The following is a 23618-nucleotide window of genomic DNA, read 5'->3' as shown; positions in this document are numbered from 1 at the left end:
GGAACAGGGCTGTTTTTGCTTACTTGTCTCCCTTGGGCCATTTCACAACACTTTGTAATATACACTGCTCTTTTTTGCTGCACATCTGGTTTTGATTTTAGGTTTCAGAAACCCCTCTGAAAACTGAGATATTAGTTTTTCATATCTATCATCTAGACAAAGTGCATCAGCCTGTCAAACTGAGTGCACCAGTGAGACACATTTAACCCTCTCAAGTTACCCTCCCAAAAGCTATTTTCATTTGTTGTCGAGTTCAGACGGTGGAAGTAGCTCAAGAATTTTGTCTAATTTGCTGTGTGAAATTAGCTGCAACCACCATTAAATTCTAGGTATGAAAAAAAATCTGTGAAATAAAAACTACCCATTCCATGCCATCGGATAGGGAACCCTCCTGCCTCACAAATGCTAACAAAGGGAGAGCTGTGCCATGGATTAATTGCTCGCCATCCCATTAGATGCTTGACAACTTCTCCCAAAGCTCCTAATCTTTCATTTTCCTTGGAAGCAGCTACTCCCAGAAAGCAGCTATCCAGCATGGAGAGGGCTTCCTCTGTGTCTCTGGAAAATGGTGTTGTGGGATGGCAGAACAGCCCAGTTTGTCCTTTGGGGCAGCAGCAAACACATCCCTCAGCCCCAGGACTGGAGCTGGCCACAGGATCACGGAGTCACTGAGGTTGGGAAAGCCCTCTAAGATCATCAAGTCTAACCATTAACCCAGCTCCACTAAACCATGTCCCCAAGTACCACATCCCCATGTTTCTTGAACATTTCCAGGGATGCTGATTCCAGCACCGCCCTGGGCAGCCTGTTCCAATGCCTGACCACGCTTTCAGTGAAGAAACTTTTCCTATTATCCAATCTAAACCTCCCCTGATGCTACTTGAGGCCATTTTCTCAACCACATACAAAGTGATGGGGGTAACATGTACTCCTGCTCTGCTCCTAAACCACGTGGTCCTGACCTAAGGCCTCTCCCAAAGCCTTTCTCCACACTCTCCAACCAAAGTTCTGACAGAGAGGGGGTGGGCAGAGCTAACAGTGTTCCTTTAGTCTTCACCCATCTGGTCCCAGCGTCATTTCAAGTTGAAATTAAAATTTATATCACTAGGCTAAGGTCACTGGGAAAACTTCTGCCAAGAACTACATCCATTTGACACCCTGCAGAGAAAAGAAACTGCCTCTGCTTTATCCTGATAGTTTGCTTTTCCCAACACCCTGAGGATTTGTCTCTGTTCCCTTCTCAAGCCACCCCAATGACTATCTGATCCTATAAAATTGTGTATAGCAGGGAATCCTCCTCTCTCAGCAGGACACAGGGTCCAGCAGGTTCCACAGCCCCAGAGCAGAGCCAGGGTGATTCACTCTCTGGCCCCTGGTCCTGCCCAGCAGTGCCAGGGAAGTCCTGTAGCGCAGCAGGTTTGAACGACACAAGTTTTTCTAAGAATCACCAAAATTATCTGGGATTATTTATTAAAAAATAGAGGCCAGGAAAGGCAGGTCTGGTACCTGCACTTTGTGCTGGATGAGGTGCAAGTTGCTGGGGTTATGAGAGCAGGATTTCCAGGTGGGAAGAGTGAGGTCTTCCACAGGGCATCCACGTTCTTCAGCAATACCAGACCAACCCTAAATCCACAACCTTTAGCTTCAAAACTTGAAGTGAATATAAAATTTGAAGTCTTATTTTCACTCTTCTCCTGAGACCCATCCCAGTAATGTTAAACATTCCCTCTGAAAAAGTAATTGATGCCATGGAAGTTCATATCAGTAAAAAATAAACTTGGAGACGCCCAAATTTTTGTCTCACAGACAGACTGCTCTTTCCTAAACAGGAGGACAATACCAGAGGACCACTCCACCATGGAGGGGATGTAGGTTTATAAGACTGTACAGATGCCAAATGTTGTAAATTTTAGAGACTTGCTGAGCTCTGGACACAATGCCAATGGCTGCACCTGAAGGTTCCAGTGCTGCCCAGCTTCCTCCCTGACAGGTACTGAATGCAGCAGCCAAAGGGAGATGCTTGAAGGACAATCTGGGCAGTGTGACCCTGGATTTTCCCTTCCCCACCTTCTCCTGGACACAGCAGAATTCAGCCAAGCATGGAGCTCCATGTGGCAAACCCAGGGGCTGGCAGCCAGTCCCCCTCCTGTTTGGGACTCCCAGGGCTAATTGCTACAGGGTCTCTGTGATCCACACAACCACAGACACTGTGATCCTCCAGTGCAGCAGAGACTGAGAGCGCAGGGACAAAAGCCCCTGGAAAAATCTCAGGATAAAGCACAGTTGGTGTCGTCATTACCCCGTCACAGCTTCTTAGCTGCTCCGGGGGCAAAAACTGAAACAAAGGTATTAAATGTGGTAAACCACATCTTTCCATCTCTTTGCATCAAATCTAAACCAACCCAAAGCTTGGAGCCCTCATATCCCATTTCCCCCCACACCCCCCTTCCCTTTGGTGTGGTCAGGCCAGCCTTGGAACACTCGGGCAGTTCCCTCCACCCAGCGAGGGTCCTGCCCAAAAGCCGTCCTGTGGCGTGAGCTCACCGTGACCTTTCAGCAGAGCACAGCCCATCGTCCCTCCCGAGTCTGGAGAGGCTGGTGGAGCCTCATCTGCAGCCCGGGTGCTTCACACTTAACCACTTCATGTCTCTCTTCCCACAAGGCAAAGGCTGGGCTCCGTGCTCGCTTCAGGCAAGTGGCTCGTCCTGATGGGAGGCTGGCAGGGCAGGAGAGGGTTAAGAATATCATGGAGCAGTGGGGGCATAGGAGAGCTTAATCTGGAAGCAGTTTAAGTAACCTAAGGAGAATCTGATACAGACCAAAGACACACAAGTACAGATGCATTTAATAGAAGCTTCTCTCTGCTCAAGATCTACAGCTGAGACTCCTGCAGCAAAATGTGCTGTTTGGAACATCCTGTGCTCCAACCACCATGGCTATGGGAGGGATTGGAGCCAGCATTATGTGCTGGTGCTCTGAAGGACTGAATGTTCACTTCAGACACACGTTTGAGGGATGTATATTTATGCATAGATTTTGGGATGCAGCACATCCCACTGCGAACTTGGACAGCAGCTCGCTCTTCCATCTAAGAATTCCACTCTTAAGAAATCCCAGTGTTGTGTAAATAAGGGCACAGCCCAGGCTGTTCCAGCAGCAGCTGAGCCAGGTTAAGACGTTTTCACCTCCGGCCTGCCCACAGCTGTGTATCCACTGCCCCCCATTAGGGGTTACCACCCTTTTCCATGAGTCTCATAACCACATCTGTGGACACTCCCAAATCTGGCTCTGTCAGAGGGATCCAGCTTAGCTTAAGTACTTTTTAGTAAGTTATTTGTTTGGAGGGTTTTTTTTTCCTTTCTTTTTGAGCTAGCTCATCTTGAGATTGATAGTTTCTTGACTCAGTTCAGCTGCAACTGGAACAGCATCTCTGAGCACACTCCAATAAAACTCTTGCAAAATTGCATCTGTCAGTCTCTTCAATCAAAGCCTGTAAGAGTATTCTAAAGATAATATATTTAATATTTAATATTAATCTCCTAAATATTCTTTTGTGTGCTGTCTCGGTGTTTCCGAGGTAGTACTGGAGATTTAAATACCTCATGGTGGACTGATCACTTTTGTGTGCAGCAGTCTTTATTCTCTAGCACTTAAGATAACCAACACTCTGAAGAAACCATCACAAAAACAAGCAAACCCAAAACCTCCAGTGCCTCCCTGTTCCAGAGAATTTATGTTTTCCTCTAGGTGCAAGAATCCAGTAAGTCCCTGGGGAACTTGATCAGAGACTGTTGATGCATTTACACTCTTTGTGTTATTACTCTATTTCATTTTCAGTTCTTGGCATATGGGACTGAGGAGAGCTGTGCAGCCAGGGCCTCGCCTGGCTGTGCCAGGAGGCAGGAAAGGTAGTTTGGGGAGACACAAATATTTGCTTCGCTGACCTGAGTGTTTGGCTCCCAAGTAGGTTTGATTTGTATTCTGGGCTGTGCTTGTGCTCTCAGGGAACACACATAACTCAGGCCAATTGTATGGGATGGGAGTACAAAGAGGAGCCCAGCTCAGGCTCTGACATTTAGCAAGCCAAGAGGTTTGAAAACAGAGCCAAGTCCATTGCCTGGCTTGGCTGTACGAACCAAAACACAGGCCTAGCCACTGGAATTGATTATAGACACATGAAAAGAAAATACATAAAATGATACATAAGGTTCTTGTAACCTCCAGGAGCTGATGCCAGAATACTCTCGTTGGCTTGGTCCTGCCCTGGCTCAGCACCACAGTGAGTGCAGAGCTCAGGCTCAAGTTCTCAGCAGATTAACTCTTCAGCCCAGGTCACAGCAGCCTTTCTCCTTGCTCCCAGATCCGAACCTTCCCTCCAGCCCCCGGGGAAAGGAGGAGATGAGTGTGTCAGTGCAGGATTTACAGCCCTTCAGCTGGTGCAAAAGGTGCTACAGATGCCCACAGGAGGAAAGGAAATTGAATTAAAGGAGATTAGGAATCTATACAACAGAGTAGCCAGAAGGCTGTTCATGCTAAATGTAAAATACTTCATGAGCCAGCCCCACATAAAGTGTATTCTTCCTCTGCTGCAGATCCCAGGTATCCCTCAACACAAACTGGGGGCTTTGGCTGGCATTTCTTATCTTAATTGCAATTCATAATTTAGCTAGAAAGCTTAACCCATACAGACCACTCCACTGATTTAAACAACAAAACCCAGCAGGCATTAAAACATTATGTTTCTTGGAAGAGTGTGAGTTATTAACAGTATTCTTTCAAATGCAAAGATTTGTGCCTTTCTGTAGAGTCTCACTACTCTCCAGAAAGAGGCTTTTTTTCTCAGTTTGAAGTATTTGATATGATAGCTTGATATGATTAATATGACACTTTCAGGAAGGGCTGGAAAGCAGACATTATAATTTTCTTGCAATACCAGTGAGACTCAACACTTCCCTGGAAATGGGCAGAACTATGATGATGCTAAACATTTTCCAGTAACCCTTGTGCAAGGTGACCATTGAAGGGATTGTCTGAAAAATTTATTAAGCCTTTATCCAAAATCCTCAAAAACTGAGTTACCACAACTAATTTGCTTGTGGACAAGCACCTTTCACTTCTGAAACATCAAACACAAGGGCTTGAAGCAAATAAAATATTCCTAGATAAGGGCAATGAGATGATCTTTAAGGTCCCTTCCAACCAAGTCATGCTGTGATCCTCTGAATACTGGAGTGCAATATCCAGGAATATTTTATCTCCTAAGGAATGAGTTAATTACTACTAATACAATTACTCCTACAGCAATTTCCCTTCAGATTTCAGAAACTCCTGTGTTCTGCTAACAGAAGGCAGGAGTTCAACAGTGCACTCAAACTCTCCCAATTTAACTTGAGGTTTAGTCTTTTCTAATTCAAAGACATTTCATTTGAAAGTGTTTCTGCTTTATAATAAACAGATAATAAACAGATTCTTGGTTTCCTACAATAAAAAGAGGAAAAGACTGTAAACTTCAAACTTTTAAAAGGGCACAGGGGACTATTCTCTAATTTTATTCTTTGGCTGTGGAATCTATACTCATTAAAAGTGAAAAGTTGAGCTCTGATTACTATTTGTGCTTTAAAAGCTTGCATTTCTACCCCAAATGAAAGGCAAAATGGTCTGATGTGCTTTCACTTTTTGGTTTTAGACTTTTTTCTTTTCCTTTTTTTTTTTGCAATATGGCACCAAAATGCAAAATTTTGATTTCCTGGAGTGCAAGGAAACAAACGACTAATGCAACACTCTTCTAAAAAGTCTTTCTAAAAGGAAATACTTGTATTTAAAGACATAATATATTGAAAACATTTTATAAACTATGAATTTTAGCTACTAAGTGATAGAAAGTGTCGTGAAATGGCCCAACTCTTTCCTTGCTGTGAATCACCCTGATGTGCTGATGATCCAAATATGTAATTCTTCCCTGTTTTGCTGTATTTTTCTAAAGAAGCATAACAGATAAATGCTAAAATAATATAATTGAGTTGCAGGCATAGATGGAGATTGGATTCCTGACAGCTAGCATGAGACAGACAATAATCTAACCTGATGGGAGAGGGCAAGGAACAAGAAAATGTTTCCATCTCCTCATTTTTCTATTGGAAATGGAAATATGACATCGCTTAAAGGTCATATTTTGGAAGATGCTGAGCTCCTGTACATTCTGTTGTTGTTCTATAGTAACAAGCATTCTGAAAGCCTGAAAAATAGGATTTTATTTGAGGCTAGGGAAGGGGTGGCAGAGGCAGGACCCACATCCCAGGCTGATCCTGCTGTGGATGTGCAGCATCTCCCTGATGCAGCTGCAGCCCTGCCCAGGCTGGGCACACCCAGCTCCCCATGGGCTTTGCCAAATCCTAAATGTCGAGCTGGCTGCTCTCAGCAGAGCCCAACCAAGCCTTGTGCAAATCAACAGCACATGGAGGAGTTTTCCCCACGTTCCCCACGGCTTTCGTTCGGTTTGGCTGCAGATTTCAGAACATCCTGCACTTTAAAGGGTGTTTGGGAACTCTGCTTTCTCCTACAGCTTACAAAAAACTTTTTAATTATTATTTCATTAAAACTGTTATTTCAAAACTTGTTTTCATTCCTAAAGCAGAGCCATAATGATCCAGCCAACACTCTCAATGCAAATACACTTAACATAAAATAGTTTTTAGAACAAACCATTAATTTCAAGACTTCCTGGTAATATATATTGCTGTTAAAGCAAATATTTTTCCATAGGTTTTGAGTCTGTGTTATCAGGGTTGCAATAAATTCTTCTATTCCCACATAAAGTCATTAAAAATAGAAGGGAATTATGCGTCAACAAAATTATTTCTGTTGGATCAAATGAATGAATCCCATCCTTATTTTCCAACTTTAATTCTAAACATTTCTTGGAGGAACTGAAAAATATGCAAATAGGAACAATCACTTGAAATAAAAATATGCAGGGCACGTTCTGAAAATATTGACATGAAGTGATTGACATTATCAGAGGATCTCTTTGCCTCGAGAGCTCTCAATGAAATTAAATTGTTTCTGACAAGTTCCTGAAGAAATGTTTAGTTCAAATGAAACCATATTTTCAAAGAAAAACATTTTGGAGACAAATTGTGTTTATCCCCTTTAGTGCAGAGTCCCTCACGACTCAGGAACAGAGGGGAGCTGTTTGCCCTGATGGGACTTTCAGCCTGAATTTGCCTATTTTTAGTGTCAGTGGCAACCTGGGGATTTTGCTTGCTTTTTTTTGTTTGTTTTTTCTCACTATGAGTAATTTGTGCTGTAGATTGATGTTGCTGCTGTTTGTAAACAGTGGTTTATGAGCTGTTCCTAAAAGCTAGAACAGGTTTTACCAGAAGGGAACTCGGTCTTTCCTTTCTTTTTCTTTCTCCTGTTCCCTGTGTGTTCAGCTACAAACTCAATTCCACATATTCTTGTAAATGCAAGAGCAGAATAAATATGGGAACCACAACACTTTCAGCTGCCCCACCTCATTCTCACCCCAGAGGTTTCTAAACTGCTCCTGACAGCCAACTTCTGCAGATATGCACGAGCAGCAAACCACGGCTGCCTCCAGGCCATGTCTTGTCTCCACGCTCATTTGCAGCATTTTTCTTGGGACAAGTCCCATGGGATGGATTTGGAGGCTGTTACTTATTTTTGCAACATGGCTGTACTGAAATGAGGAAAATTCAAAATAGGACACAAGCAATAGAAACAGAAATGAAAATACAAATGGATTTCACGTAACTTTTTAAGTTGGGGTGTCCAACCCTCTCAGCCTGAGGGTCGGGGGTAGTTTTGGATGCCCTTGTGGGTCCTGTGGATTAAGCTATCCATGTGAATAAAACATCTGGCTGGATGTAGCTGGATTTCAACTTACAGACTTTTTAAGCTCTTCTTTAAATATTCCCCCTGTTGTCCAAGACAAAATGTTGGTAAAATGATGGGAGAGGCCTGGTAATACTTGCAGGAGATCAGCAGTGCTGCGTGTTGAGGCTCTCTCCTGCTGTTTCAGCAGTTCAGGCCAGAAACTGGAAGTGAAAAGGCATCTTGCTGGAAGAACCCAGAATCAAGAAGTGTGGAGCCAGCTTGCAAAACCAGGAAAACAATCAGAGGGAAGTAGGTGACCAAAAAGGAGGAAGAAGGTGTTTCTAAATAATGCCTGTATTTGTCTAGCTGGGCTGCAGAATTGCCAACTGGCCAATGCAGTAAAAGGAAATCTGCATTTTAACCCTGCATTTTAACCCTGTTTCTCACAGCAGTGTAAGGAAACATCTCCTGTGGGAGTCATTGGTCACTTCTTCTCTCCCCAAAGGTATCCATAAGAATGCTGTGGATTTCAGCTGGCAAATTTTTGGCCTATAAAGGAGAGGGCTGAAGAAATGCAACATTATTTCATAAGAGTTTCTCAATAACAAGATTTTTGATCTTCCTAACATTATCCAGAAATAAAACAGATATTTTCTGCTCAGCTGAAACCAGCTGGCTGTGTGGAAAACATTTCAAAATCTGCCACAAATCTTTGGGTTTTTTTTCCCGGTGTCTGTTAATTTTGTTAAAACAAATCAATTAAATGTCCTAATTACAACTGAAATATATAATTACATTGTGCACTCAGTTCAGTGCATGCTAATGAAGCAATCACCACCTTCTTATTAGTCACTCTGGAAAACTAAACCCTAGTGAGAGCTGAAAAATGTTTTTCTGTATCTTCAGTTTATACACTTGGTTCATCCTTTGCTTGTTTCTAAACTTGAAACTTGAGCAAAACAGGCAGAAAAAGATACAGAATCATTATATTAATCTTTTTTTTCCTTATAGCAAGAATTCAGGAGGAATTATCATCCCCTAATGTGGACCAGCTCTGAAATTAAAGACTATTTTAAACATACATGTTAATATCTTGTTAAAAAGTTTTAGCAAATGAGTATAAATTTTAAAAGACATTACACAGTTCTTTTAAAAATACTTTTCTGTAATGTCTAACTCTGGATAAGCCTCTGATCAGGTAGGGCATGATCTTAAAATATTGGGAAAATAATCTGCTGCTGAATATTGATATCTGTTGGAGGTGGGAGTGCTCAAACTGCTGATTCCTGTCCCTGTCAATGCTGTTTCCTATCAAGAACAAGCATCTCTGAACTCTTTTTACCTTGGATACATCCTCTGTTTTCCTTCATCCCAAATTTAATTCAGCTGAGAAGTATTTTACTGAATGTGCTTTGCCTGTCTAAACAGAAATATTAGAGCAGCTACTTAAATGGTAATTGATAAAATGCATAAAATGACTACCATTCAAACTGCAAATCAGTTAGCAAAATTCAATGAAACTTTAAACATTTCATTGCATTAATGATATAAATGCATAAATTTACAGAGAGCAGCATCCAGTCACTTGGCAGCCTTCCACTGTATTTACTTAAAGGTGATAATGCATTTAAAAAGCACTTGAAGCAGAATATGTATTAAACACTACTAAACTTGTAGAGATTTATTAGCCTTTTTAGACTGTCTCTGCCCTGAAGCAAACTCATTTTTATTTCTGAAAATTAAAAAAAAAAAATAGAGCAATACATCATTTTAAGAAACATCAGCAGGGTCAGTATGGGAGATATCTTAAAATCCAGTATTTCTTCATGACAAGTGCAGGTCTGCAGCCTTTAGCTCATATGGGATTGACTGATAACACTGCCCCATAAATGCTGATAATATCCACAGGATATTCATTTACACATTTGTGAAAGAATGGAAGTTTGGACAATTCTCTAGGATGTCCAGAGATTAATGATCTGGCACTTCCAGCACCTTAAAGTATTCTGATTTCTCAGGCAGCACTGAAATCCTGTCCTGTCCAGAAAAAAATCAGGCACTGCCAATTCTTTGGAGAACTTCAGCTGATTAACATTATTAATTCTCACAGCAGATGTGAGCAAAGAGAGCAAGAAAATATTTGCAGGTATGTAAAGGTATTTGCAGAAGTATTCTATGACCATCTTAAGGGTAGAGTGGATGCAAAAGGAAATATCCTAAATATTAAATATTAGTATAAACCAGCTGGATACGTGCCTGTACCACTATCTTCACTGAACAGAAATCCACAGATCTTGGAAAGCAAGTGGGAAGCAGGGCTTGGGACTCCTCTTTGAGCTGGAATAAAACAATGTGATGGAGATGGTTGGTCAAACCACCCATGTGGGGACTGTGTGTGTTGTGTGTCATGGCAGCTTGGGATGGAAGCCATCACTTCATTCCAGCAACAGCACAGCCAACGCTGTTTGTGGCTGGAGAATCAAATCAGAGCAAACACACCCACTGTGAAGAGTTCACCTGCTCCATTCCCACTTGTCAAAGCTCCTAAACTCACCTGGACCAAACACAAAGGGCAGAACCTTCACTTCCATGTGGAGGACATGAAGGACATGGATGAAGGGTGGCATTTCTTGACACCCAGCAATAGCACAAGGCACAGCATTCATGTCCCAAAAACTGTGTCAGGGCTCTCTCTGAAGTCCACCACCCATCCTGGTTAGTGCTTTTAGTAAGAAACAACATAAAGTAGTGAAATCCTGCAGCATGAACCTTCCCACTTCCCCACCAAGGTCAGAGGTGCTGGGGGCATCCTGAAACCAGCACAACTCCTGCCATGGTAAAAGTCCGACTGTCTCATGCATGTTAGAGTCAGGAACATGGAGTGCATGTGTAAACACAGCCTGTCTGATCTGCTCCACAGAGACACATCCTGCCCATGGGTTTTTGGGGCTATACTGACAAGGCAGGCACCCTCCTCCTGGCTGGGGCATGTTCCGAACGACTGAGCTGCAATGAGCAGATGACAGAGATTTCTCTCTATTTTAATGGTTTTCTGGCCAAAATCCTCTCTAGAATTAAACTCAGCAAGACCTTTAAATACAACTGAGAGCAGAATTTGGCTCAGGGAGTGTTTCCCCATTTCATTCCCTACAGCTTTTCATTACCACCTTCTAAATCTGTAATGAAACCAGGAGTGTTTTTATGGTGCTCTGTATGAGAGCGTTGCTAATAAGTAGCTCCATTAAAAATAGTAAACATAAATCATTTATTCATTTTATGCATTTCTAAGTCCACTTGAGAATATTTTTGGCTGAGCCAAGGCACAAGTAAGGGTGTTAATTATTATCTTACTAGAGCAATCAGTTAATAAGGCAGTTAGGAGAGATGTTTGTTAGGAGGTTCTGGGGTGCCCGGAGGCTACTGAAGTCATTGTCTGGGAGAGAACACGACCGCTGGAGCTCACAGGAGTCTGGTGGCACCAACCCAAAGGCCTTGAGGCCTCTGTCTGCAAATTAGCTGAGAGGAGAGAGCAGACACCAGGTCTGAGCAGGGAGCTGTAAACAAGAGGTGGGAACTCCCAGCGCAGGCTCTCACAGAGCAGAGCAGTGGCTGGGGCCCCTGCGAGGAGGCTGGAAGGGCTCAGTCAATGGGGTGGGGATGGAGAGGGAATTGGGTTCAGTTTCCTTCTCCCCACAAACAGCAGCAGCCTTTTCTGGGCTCTGCTGTCTCCTCAGGCCAAGGAACAGGGCTCTCCATCACTTACAAAGCTGAGCACTTTGAAGCAGCTCTGCTCTCCCTGGCCTGTTCGTCCTTTGTGAGGATGCAAATGCTTTCAGTCTCCTCCGGGAGAGAAGAGCTCCTTTATTCGCTGTCCTGGCCCACCAGAACTAGGTGGACATCCAGACCAGTGTGGAACTGACCAAACCCATTGACTGACTGACCATGGCCAGAGGGTCTTTGCTCCCACTGTGTTTCCAGAGAGGTTGATCCCACTAAACCCACTCTGGTAAGTGGTGCTTCAGTCCAGAGGCCAAGAACAAAGTGAGATTTCAGATTAAATGCTAAAGGTTCAAGGAGAGCAGTACACTGGGGCATCCTGCTCTTCTTCTGTCTGATTTCTGTTGCTGCTCAGTGACTTCTGTTCTGCACTCACCACTGCAGCAGCAGGTGCCAGGAGCCAAACATCTCCATTAGTGACTTGCAGGAGGGAGGTTATCCCAGTTCCCCGAAACCGAAGGAAAACCACAGCTGTCTGCCCTGAGCCTAGGGTGTGTCAAGGAACCTGTCCACAAGGGAAGTGTTTCTGGTTATGAATTACATGCTACAACATCCCCATGACTCTGTTAGGGATGCATTCCGAGGTGCTCCAGGGGAAGCCTGTTCTAGGAGCTAAATTCTCCCTGTGGGATAGAAGAAATATTAGAGGATTTTCCAGAGAAGGGAGGGGAAGAAGCCACTTTCTGATGTACTTCAAAGCCAAATAATCTGGCTCCTTCTGTCTGACATCCACAGGGGATGATCTTATGCAACTTCAAAACACTTACACTGATTTGCAGCACAGAAATAATTTTAAAATGCTGCTCCTTTTACTTGTCCTCCCTAATCCAGTTAGCCCTCAAAATATGGCTGTAGGAGAGAGATCCCATTTCACTTCCATGTGGGAAACCCTCTTTACTTGAGACAAAACAAGTCCAGGAACATATCCCAGATCTATCCTACAGTTTGGGGTAGTACCTAAAGAAAGGCCTGTTCCTTGTCAGTGAGGGAAATACTGTCATTCCTGTTTTGCAGACTGGAAATTGAGAAAGAACGGGTTGAATAGCTAATCCAAGGACACAGGAAAATCCATAATCAGGATGAAAGTGACCCAACATCTCCAAACTTCATCCACTGGGATTGTTGTTGGGCAGATTCTTTTTTCTCTCAGGAGATTCAGTAAAGCTTCCAATAAATCTAGAGTGAACAGCCCAGAGCTGACATTGTCCCTGGGAGCTCCCCATCCAATGGGAGAACACAGATGGAAAATAAATATTAAGTACATTTAATTAATTCTTTAATAACCTATCAGGGTTTTTGTTGGAATGGCTGGCTCAGGAGTACAGCCTTGGCCAACCATTACCCTAACAGAGCTCCAGCATCTCTCTGCCAGAGAAACCCCTCCCTCCCACAGACAGGGAGATATTTCAGAACTATTATTCTGTAGAGTTCAATTGACACTCCAGAAGGCAACTTTGCTTTTAAAGAGATTAAGTTGATTCCTTCCCATAAATTCAGTAGCTACCCCAACTATGCCTCATTGAGAAAACTTATTCTGACAAGAGTCATGAATTATAACCAGGATAAAATGTTTCATTAAAATACAGATAAGGCAACTTAGGAAGCAAGAGGTTTGTATGGGTAAAACCAATTTTGCTGCAAAAGCAAATCCACAGCCATTTTTCAGGTCACTAAGTTGAAGTCTGGGTGTTATAAATCCATCATCAATGTTTTCTTACAGCTATAGTAGCTGACACATCTGAATCCCTGGGAGCTAAAAGCATGCCAGGAGAAATGAGCACCATCAAAACACATCAGGAGGAGACGTACAGCGAGGGCTATAATGTACCTGACTGCTGACGGGACAATATTGGCTTCCCTTCCCTGAGAGTTCATCATCAACCACTGCCTGTCCATGGAGCAACTGATTTAAGGGTATCAATTAAAAATTAGCCCCACTATCACTAGAGAGATGGATTTAAGCATAATTAATGTAAAAAGCTTAATAGCACTCTTTTTTGAGGTTCAGTTGAGTATCACTGATGATGCATTCCCACTTCCAGGGCAGTGTAAATGATTCCCTCCTGCACTGATCCATTGAAGTAGCTGTAAAATCTTAATTATATCCATGTCAGATGGGTTGAGTTCAGAATAGAACTGCCCAGAAAATTATGCCTCCCTCCCCCACAAAACATTACCATTTCATTTAAAAAATATGTTAATAATTAAGCAAACAATTGTGGATAAAATAATATCCAAGGTTTTGGTTTTTCTGGTGAAAAATGCATGTGAAAAAAAGAACTGCTTCCTCACAGTGTTCAAAGGTCATGTTTATGTCTAGATTCAAGTAAACAACAAATTTGTCAGTAACATTTTGATCAAGAACATTATTTGCCCTAGGTGATAATCCAAGTTAATTTACAAGCAAAACAGGGTCATAATTTCATTCTGTGAAGGAAGAAAGTCCTAGGGATTATTGCTGTGCCATCATTAAGTGTCAGGCACTTCTGCAAAAATCCATGTCAGGGACAAGTGTTTCAAATGGATCTTGTCAGCTGAAATACCCTAAAATGGAGGAAGCAAGGTTTTGAAATTGTGCACAGGGCTGGGTGATTTTGTTTTGGGATTTTCTTTCTGCTCTGTCCCAACACACTGCCATCCCCAGTGTGTGACTCTGGACAGGGGAGGGGTCAGCTGTGGGGCACAGCAATGATCCATCAGGATGACTCCCTGCACAAGCCAGAGAAGTTCCCAAGAACAAGCACAGCAAAGATGGGGGTGAGGAGAATCACTCTGGAACTGGTATTTCAGGTATCCCTTACCTCTGTCCCAAAGAAGCCCTTCTTTTTTTCCAGAATTTTGTGATGCTGGCATGTAAATAATGAAGTGATAAGAAGTTGCCTCAGTGACATCTGTAAAAAAGACTCAAATTCAGTATATATATATGTATATATATTTAACCTAATCTGGACAGTACTATAGGAACTTGGTGCTTCAAAATCTAAATTTTGCAATATGCTTTTGGAAACCTTTATATTTTAGAAGCCTGTGTATAATATATTCTATTATGAGGACATTCCACCACTCTAAATGCACTCATATTTTAGGTATGCAATACTACCACAGTTTCAAAAATAAACATCTGAAGAAAATGCTATGATTTTAAAAATAAGACATTTGTAGCTTAATGTTGTTCGAAGAAATCTGGAATGGTATTAATCATTTCAGTTACTCACTGATTTCAATACAAATGTACTGAGATGAATACGTATCTACTGGTCATGTTAACCTATTTCACCAAAAAATAGTATTTCATGTGATACAATGAAATGCTACAAGTATGAATCATTACCTTCTAAATCTAACCTAAGACTTTTAAAAATTGATATGGGTGATTTTTAGAAGTAACTTTTCCATATTTTTGCAATAATTTTGCCTCAATTTTTAATGCTTGATTTATCTACACATTTAGAAATCTCTTTCTACTGCCATTCAAAATAATACTGAAAACTCAGTGCTTGGTTACTCAATTCTTCATGACCTGGGAGTTCAAAGGCCTGGGCAGTGTCAGGGACTCTCACAGCAGGAAGTAGGAGGGTGAATTTGCAGGGCTTTTGCTCAGTACCCTGGACCTAAACTCCTGTCAGAGCCAGAGGATGAAGTGTGGGGCTGGGTTCCTCATTCCCACCTGGATCAGGAGCACCAGGAGGGAAGCAAGGACATCTCCAGGCTCTCAATATCCCCCTTGGTTGCTGCATCAGTCTGAAGAGCTGTGTTTTTAAGAGGAATAGGAAGCACCAATCTGCTTTGTAGCCACAGCTCCTAATTCTCGCGTTCCACCCAATGCCATTATTTGGAGATTGGCTTGTGCAATTCCCTATTTATTGCTGCTTTGGTTTTCCTTTTGTTGCAAGAATGGGGCTGACAGCTAAACACGTGTACCTACATTATGAAATCCTGCCTAACGAGGAAGAGCTAATTAAGCTGTTACAGCATTGGCCCATGCCCTGAACACTGCCAGCAACGCCCCACAACTGCACTGCCCTGGGAGGGACAGGGATGTGACACAGCACTCGGGGACTTGGCGATGGGAACATGCCAAGAGAGACAAGTGCCTTTCCAGCCAGAACATTGCAAGAGTCCTCCTGCCATGGCCAGAGCCACCATCACCTCCTCTCTTCCCCAAATCAGTGTGCACACAATAGGGAGCACAGAAGCTTTTTTAAGCTTCTCACACAGCTTTTTTAACAAAGCGACCCTGAGGGCACAGCGTCAGAACTTCTGCGTGAAACTGCTTAAATCCAGCTGGCCACAGCTAAACCTTTCCTTGGAATTCTTGGCCTCAAAGTTTATGGTTTGGTAGCCCAAGTCAGTCTCCTCCATACCCTGGCTGGGATGACCACAGTCAGCAGCACTGAGCGGTGCCTTTTGTGCATTGCCAGCACTTCCCAGGAAGGTGTCTCAGCTCAGAACCCTCCATGTTATTCCAAGAGGATTACATTATTCCCAATGTAGTAGGAATAAAAAACATTCTGTATTGTAAAACGAACACAGGGTAGCCTTTTTGCACAACAAAAGCCTCCAGCCACAACACCAGCAAGAATTAAAACCACACTTCCAAGATGTCCAGCTACAGTATATATTTTATCATTATTCTGCAGACATATGTTTTGTGTGACTTGGTTCATTTATTTCCTTTTTGTTTTCAAAAGCTAACACATGGCCCTGAACAAAAATTACACTTAATTTTTTATTTGTTCAACTCAGTTAAAATCACAGCACTTGTTTTGTAGTTTTACATAACAATGTGCTGCTTTGTATGACTTTTATGTAATTTAATTTCAGTAAACTAGCCTGAAATAATTTAGACAGTCTACAGAGAGTTTGTGTATTTGGTGTTAAGGACTTGCATTTTACACATTTATTCATGTCAGACTTAAAATTTGATTTGAGTGTGGGAGTTAGCAGCTTCCCTGTCCCTACATAGAGAGAAAATCCACAACAGGTGACAGGATAAATTCTTCCATCCTATCCAGGACTACCAGGGAGGGCTCTGGTGCTCATCTATTCAAATGGAGGACCATTGAAGAAAAAAAAAATATAGATGGTTCAGAAAAAAGCATTTTACAAGTTTAAAAGGCTGGGAAGTGTCTTGTGGAGGCTGGGATTGCCTGACAAAGATGTTTTTCTGATGGACAGACTGGGTGAAGGAGATAGTTGACAAATGAGTCGATGACAGTCCCTCACTGAGCTGTCTGAACAAAGAACAAATAGGCAGCAGGAATAAGACAGACCCTATAAATCAGGGGAGAAGGCATGAGCTGGAGGAAACCTGGACATCTCAAAGCTGCTGACCAAGACACACAATACACTGTGCAGCAGTCAGGAAACTGATGCAGGTTTCCTCAGTTATTGTTTTGTCCAGGTCTGTTGTTAATAGTTTTGGACAGACCCAAAGGATCCCTTTGGAAAAGCTGCCCTGCTGCTGGACAAGGCTGGACTTGTGGGAATGTGGCTGAACAGGGGGAAATGAAGGGATTAACACATTCTGAGGGTGAGATCCTGGTTTTGTGGAAGGGGAGCAGTGTGGCTGGTGTTCCTAAAAGCCAGGGAAAATATTAGTGTGAGCACATAGTGAGGGAGTCTGAGAGGGAGATGACCCTGAGCAGCAGGGACAAACACCTTGGTCAAGCTGGGGTTGCACTAAGGGAGCTTTTCCTGGCTCTTCTGTAGCGGGGGATCACAAATGAGACAGAAGTGAGTCACAAAGAATGAAAACATTCAGCACAGGCACCCAAGGTGTCAGCAGGAGAGCCCCACTGGGGGTCTGACTGCAGCAGGACGTGCCCACACGGCATTAAGCAGTCGGTGCCAGATCACTTTTGAAAGCAGCAGCTGATTCTTTCCGAAATTGCTTCCCCAGAACTGACTGTTTCTTGCGAGGAAGCCCCTGGAAATCAAACGAGCCGTCAGACTTGTACCGTTCGAGTCTGCATTTCTTGTCCTTCGTCTGCTTTCCTTCCTCTTTTGTGCCTCTTCTGCTTTCGTAGGGACGGCGTGTGGAGCAGCGGGGCTCTGACATCAGAGCTGGAGGCGGCTGCGACACAGAGAAGGCTGAGGAGCAGAGGAGGAGGAGGAAGGAGGGCAGCAGAGGAGGAGGAAGGAGAGCAGTAGAGGAGAGGAAGGAGGGCAGCAGAGGAGGAGGAAGGAGGGCAGCAGAGGAGGAGGAAGGAGGGCAGCAGAGGAGGAGGAAGGAGGGCAGCAGAGGAGGAAGGAGGGCAGGAGAGGAGAGGAAGGAGGGCAGCAGAGGAGGAGGAGGAAGGAGGGCAGGAGAGGAGGAGGAGGAAGGAGGGCAGGAGAGGAGGAGGAGGAAGGAGGGCAGGAGAGGAGGAGGAAGGAGGGCAGCAGAGGAGAGGAAGGAGGGCAGCAGGAGAGGAGGAGGAAGGAGGGCAGGAGAGGAGGAGGAGGAAGGAGGGCAGTAGGAGAGGAAGGAGGGCAGTAGGAGAGGAAGGAGGGAAGCAGAGGAGGAAGGAGGGCAGGAGAGGAGGAGGAAGGAGGGCAGCAGAGGAGGAAGGAGGGCAGCAGAGGAGGAGGAAGGAGGGCAGTAGGGGAGGAAGGAGGGCAGTAGGGGAGGAAGGAGGGCAGCAGCAGACATGAGCAGCTGTCCCGGCCCCAGCCCGGATCGCAGCTGGGACCGCACCCTGCTCTCCTCATCCCGACACAGCTCCCACCAAGGACTGGGCTCCTTCTCCCTTCCAAAGGCTCCAAAACGCTCCACACGCATGTTTTAAATTACAGATAATTCATTTTGATACGCCTTTTCCTTGGATCCGTAGACAAAATCAAAAGCAGGTTTCCCTGGGAGATACACATCAAGCTCTGCCTGCAGCTCTGGAGTGTTGCAACACAGCTCGCAGCAACCGAGGGGAAATCAGTTCTCCTTTCTATGGCAAGGGGTTGAAAAACAAAATAATTTCATTGTACCTTAGGAAAACCAGCTTTAGCAGATTGGTGAAGGCGTCTTCCATTGCATTTTTGAGGCCTGACCACCATCAGGATCACAACTCAAATACAATCAAGATTAAGGCCATTGTCTAGAGATCATTATTACACTTAGATTCCTGTTAAGGTTTCATGGTACGAAGAGGAGGGGGTTGGGGGGAAAGTAATGAAGTTACAGGCCTTTATTGTACAAAGGCAACTGGAGACTTTTTTTAGGATGCTATCTATCAGCCTGTCTGGCAAATGTCTGCCTAGTAATAATGTATCCGTCTGCTGAAACAAGCCTAAATAATGCATCATTATATCAATAATTAATAGGCACATGGGTCAACAAGTTCAAGATTGTTACAGGCAAAGGAGATGTGAAGGAAATGGCTCATTCCAGGCCCTGCCAGGCCCGACATGGCAAGCCCAGCTTTGCAGGGAAGCGATGCAGGAGTGTTGGTGGCCAAATGCCAGAGCAGCACGTGCAGAAGACGTGGCTCGTGTCTGCTCAGTCCCCACTCACTCACCCAAAACAGGAACCCACCAGCATGGAACTTCCCACAGAACACAGGAAGAGAGACAGGGAGAGTATCCCATACTCTTGATTTGGGAACCCAACTTCTCTACTAACCACATTCAACAGATGAAATGTGAGCCAAATGGATATTGCTGATTTTAGTACCAGCTGATGATGGCAACAGCTGATGTCATCTACTGACCAAAAAATCTGAAGTAACCTGAGGTATTTTAAAATGGAAAGAGAAAATAATCAAAGTTACTATATGAAAATGAAATAAAAATCAGAGGGGATGTCAAAATAGAAATACAGAGGCTATATTAATAATAATATCTTTTTCCTTGAAAGTAGTGCTGAAAATCAGGGTATTTTGGGAATTGTAATTCCTCACTGTCAAACCAGGAGGGTGGGCTTCCATCCCATACAGAAGCCTCCTGACATTATTTGGGATCCAGGGACAGAAATTCAAAATTGAGGTTGCTATTTGTAAAACAAACAAAGAAAGGAGGCAAACCATGATTGTGAAAACTTCATCCCCTACAGGTTTGGTCAAATATCCACATATCACATGTTCAAGCTGATGTATGCACACACTCCCTGCACACAACAGGACCCCTTAACAACAATTAAAAACAAAATATTATTAAAAATCTCAAATTAGATGTGAATACAGTATCTTGGTGAAGCAATTATAGTGCCTGTGTTAAATTTGTCTTAATAGTAGTAAAATAAATGATTGAGGGAAAGAATTAAGATTCTGGCTAGGTTGGGTTTTATGGTGGTCACTTGGTTTTTGGGTTTTTTGGGTTTGGTTTCTTGTTGGATTTTTTTGTTTGGGTTTGTTGTTCTTTTTTTATCACAGGTCTTGTATAAGAAAACATAGCAAACATCACAGTTCCATTTTCAGAAAACCACAGCCTACTTACAACCAAGTCAGTACAGAGGGAAACTGAAAGTAGAAAAGAGTAACAAGTTGCAAAGGCAGTTCTAGTAACAAGTCATTTTAAAAAGCAGATGACCAAAATAGAAAAATCCCAAATTAATAGTTACAGTAAATGGTGCTTTTAAAGTTGTGTGATAAGTTAGTTACTGAAGATTCTGTCAAAGGGATTTTCTTCAGAGTGAAGTCCTAGAGTATATGGAGGCGGATTTGTCCTCTGGCCCATTTCTAACCAGCAAACACTGATCCTGCTCACTCAAGGAATTCCACCAAGCTCAGAGGAGTGATGCCAGCAACAAGTGAGGATTATATATGATCAGTTTCTGAACTAAGATGAATTAATAACAGAAACCTGTGCAGTCCTGGTTCATACAATCAAGGCTCCCAAGAATGCATTATGAAGCTTTCTTATTTTCTTCTTACAGAGCCACTGGTTCTGGGGTTCAAGTGTGCAAAAGCACCAGGAGACTTGTGCATCACCTCATACTCCAGAGACCTAGAACTTGGGAGTATATTCTAAAGAAATTAATTCCTAAATGCTAAAGCTACTTTTTCTCTCCAACTTTTTCCCAGAAAACACTGTGCTACTTTCTTGGTAGTTTCTGACCCACCAAAGAATGCACCAATGGAGGTGGTTGTGTGGGGCTGTACTCAGTCAGCACACCCCCACTGGGTTATGGAAATCTGCATTTAACCGTACAGCTGTAAACTTTGACAGTAAATTCCAATGCCATTATTTTCTGTGCCTTGCCTCAGGACAGAGGTTCACATTCCCTGAGGAGGACGGGCCCTGGGAATTGCAAGGGGCTCTGCAATGCTGGGCAGTAACTCAGGAGCAGGAACACAACACCCTGCTCCTGGTAAGGGCCACGTCTCCGGCCCCTCCTCATCCCCTCCCACCCTCCATGGAAAGAAAAACGGCTGCTTCCAAGCTCCATCTACACATCTGAAATCCTATGGACATGGCTAAAGAGTGGAATGTACCTCTGAGGGCATCTGCAAATGATTCCAAGATGCAAGACGCTGAATAGGGAAAGGAAGTATGGCACCAAGACTTGGGTGCAGTGTAAATTTTCCAAATTAAAGACAATATAGTTTTAGGGGAAAGATCAGATGAGAGGACTCCTGACAGGAGGTGTAGAACATCATTTTATAAAGAGCCTTAGGGATGAAGATACCCAATTCTTTCATTCCCAGTGGCTCATTCCCTTCTCCTTTGAACATCCATGTGGAATGGTGTTAGGTTCCCTACTTCTTTCCTAAGGATAAAACAATGAAGGCCCTTTTTTTCAATGTATTGAATTGAATTTCCAAGATTCAATTCTGGAGTGAGAACAACCACTTCACATTTCAAAAGTAAATTGTCATAAAGACACATATTTCCCTCACCTTAGTTATCCTGAAATCAGAAGGAACCTTCTATCAATACATATGGTCCTCACCATCTTCTGACTCTTGAATTGTTGTTTCTCTGACCTTTCTTTACACCAGCTCCATTTTCTATTGTGGGAAGTTCCTCTGTTCTCTTATGCAAAACACTTTTCATCCATTTAGACAAAAGAGCTGTACTTCAAGAGATCCTATATTCCCATAGCAGAAGTTTGGTAGTCAGCAAATTCACATGGCTCATTTTATATGTCCAGTTACTTGATCCCAACTCCTTTTTCACCCACATGATAGGAAGGGTTGTTCTTCTATTCATGCCTCAGTCTTTTAATGGATTTAGGGCACAGCTCTTAAAAATGTATAAGAGAGACAGGCATCGCATGATTTTGCTATGGATATTTTATGAGCAAGTCTGGGTGCATGCTGTGTGCTTGAAACAAAAGACTGCACAATGTGCTACCAGGGCAGGAGCTGTGTCATTATGTCTTGCATTCAAGGCTTCTGGGAATCTTGGGCAACAAAAACAACAAAACAAAGCCATGGGGGAGACACCAGGATCGAGTAAATGGGTCAAGACAGCACCGATACAATTTGTTGTTATTAAGACCTGTAATTCAGTCATTTGTCAGAGAACAAATCCGATTTAGGAAGCAGCAGCCTGGCCCCTCCTTTTTTATTGGCTGTTATTTGGGGGTTGCATTTGTTAGTTAATTGACTTAACTATTACCTTTAAAAGACTATACTGGTTCCTACATGCTTCTTACTCCTGCACCTGCAGCAGCCACCGTGAGATGTTTTGGTACCAAGAACCACTTCAGCCATTATTTATCACTGGAGTGATTAATTGATATCTGGAGCATAAACTTCCACTGCTACTGGCCTGATTAAAGGTGTTGGCTGACATTTTTCAGAGCATTCAACCACTGAAGAAGACATCAATGATGTTCAGGCACTTGAATCTTTCAGATGTCTTTTCAAAGAATGCTCTTGCAATGCTTGATCTATTCATTGAAAAAGACAGACACGGGATGGAAGTAGGTGTACAGCTCACAATCCACTGCTCACCAGCCTTTCCAAATCTACTTCTCTTACCACTATTGCAAACACACAAGAAAAATGCTATTTGTATTTTCTTTACTCTCTTTTTATCATTTTCACTATTAGATAAGTACAGACCAGCACACTCATGTGGTGCTTTACAACTGCAGAGCTGGAGGAAACTGCCCAGCTCAGTACCAGTAACAAATACCCAAATTCTAACTGCAAGCACATGCATATAAGGGCACCTTCAGATAAAAATGTGGGTGGTTTTCTTACAATCTTACTCAGAAATGAACTTTTAAAGGATGAGCTTTGCCAGAGATATTAGCTTCAATCTTCAGTTTCGCTGCAGCTTCTTCACCAGGGAGGGCATGAAGGAATTTTTAAGCATTACTTTTACACATCACCATTTTTCCTGTTGGGAAATTTGAGTCTCCTAACCATATATTCCATGGATCCACAGCAACCCCATAATAATACTTAGAAGACACGCTGTCTTTTGTAAATATTACCTTATTATACTAAATGTAACAACTTCAGTTTGCTATTTATGGGAATGCTCTTTCTCAAGATGCTTCATCATAGAGAAATGTAAATACCTCTGAAGTGGTAGCTTCTATAGAGACTCATTTTTCCACTGAATTGTAGAATAAACAGCCCAATTTTCTACAAATCTGGAGCATCTCTCCAAAGTGGCAGATAATGATACTTTACCACTCTGTAGCCATTTATGTCTTTGAAGCTTGCTGTAAATATGAACCACTTATGCCTTTGGGAGTATCCTTAGGTAGCATCATTAACCTCGCTAAGAAAGGGAGGTAAAAGAGCAGGTAAAAGATTTTACACAGAGTAGGGTGGCACTGCTCAGCAGCTTGATGTGCATCACACTTTTACTGCTGGCTCTGTGACAGTCCATCTTATCCCAGCCTCAGAAAGCACCAGTTTCACTCCCAGCAAGAGCAGGTCTCTCTCAGCAGTAGCTCTGGAGTGAGGGCTGAACATTACCCCAAAACAGGGAGTAAGATTTTTTTGGAAGCTCAGTCAGTTTTGCCCAGTGGATGTATGAGAAGTTAGCAAGTTCATCTCAGGTTTGGCAGTGCTGCTGCATGCAACAGCCCCGGTCTGGGGCTGGTTTGTCTACAAGACTTCCAGCTT

The 23618-nt window shown here is 43.1% G+C and overlaps 1 protein-coding gene across 10 annotated transcripts in view; it reads right to left on the bottom strand.

Annotated features, from left to right (window-relative positions):
• FGGY (FGGY carbohydrate kinase domain containing) overlaps window positions 1–23618 on the bottom strand; it is a 279434-nt gene that overhangs the window by 163472 nt on the left and 92344 nt on the right. For 9 of the 10 annotated variants that reach the window (XR_015273696.1, XM_086841676.1, XM_086841677.1 and 6 more), the window contains one exon: window positions 14415–14504. The exons of the other annotated variant lie outside the window; for it this stretch is intronic. Coding sequence is in view for 1 of the 9 variants with exons in the window: in XM_086841674.1 (XP_086697800.1) it covers window positions 14415–14466 (52 nt within the window). In the remaining 8 variants the exon portion in view is untranslated. The remainder of the gene's footprint in view (window positions 1–14414; window positions 14505–23618) is intronic. 10 annotated transcript variants of the gene reach the window in all.

This window comes from Cyanistes caeruleus, chromosome 9 (genome assembly GCF_971803275.1).
Source record: "Cyanistes caeruleus chromosome 9, bCyaCae1.hap1.1, whole genome shotgun sequence".
Classification (NCBI taxonomy): domain Eukaryota; kingdom Metazoa; phylum Chordata; class Aves; order Passeriformes; family Paridae; genus Cyanistes; species Cyanistes caeruleus.
Note: the sequence above shows the minus strand (reverse complement) of the source record. Positions and strands in the feature narration are given on the sequence as shown.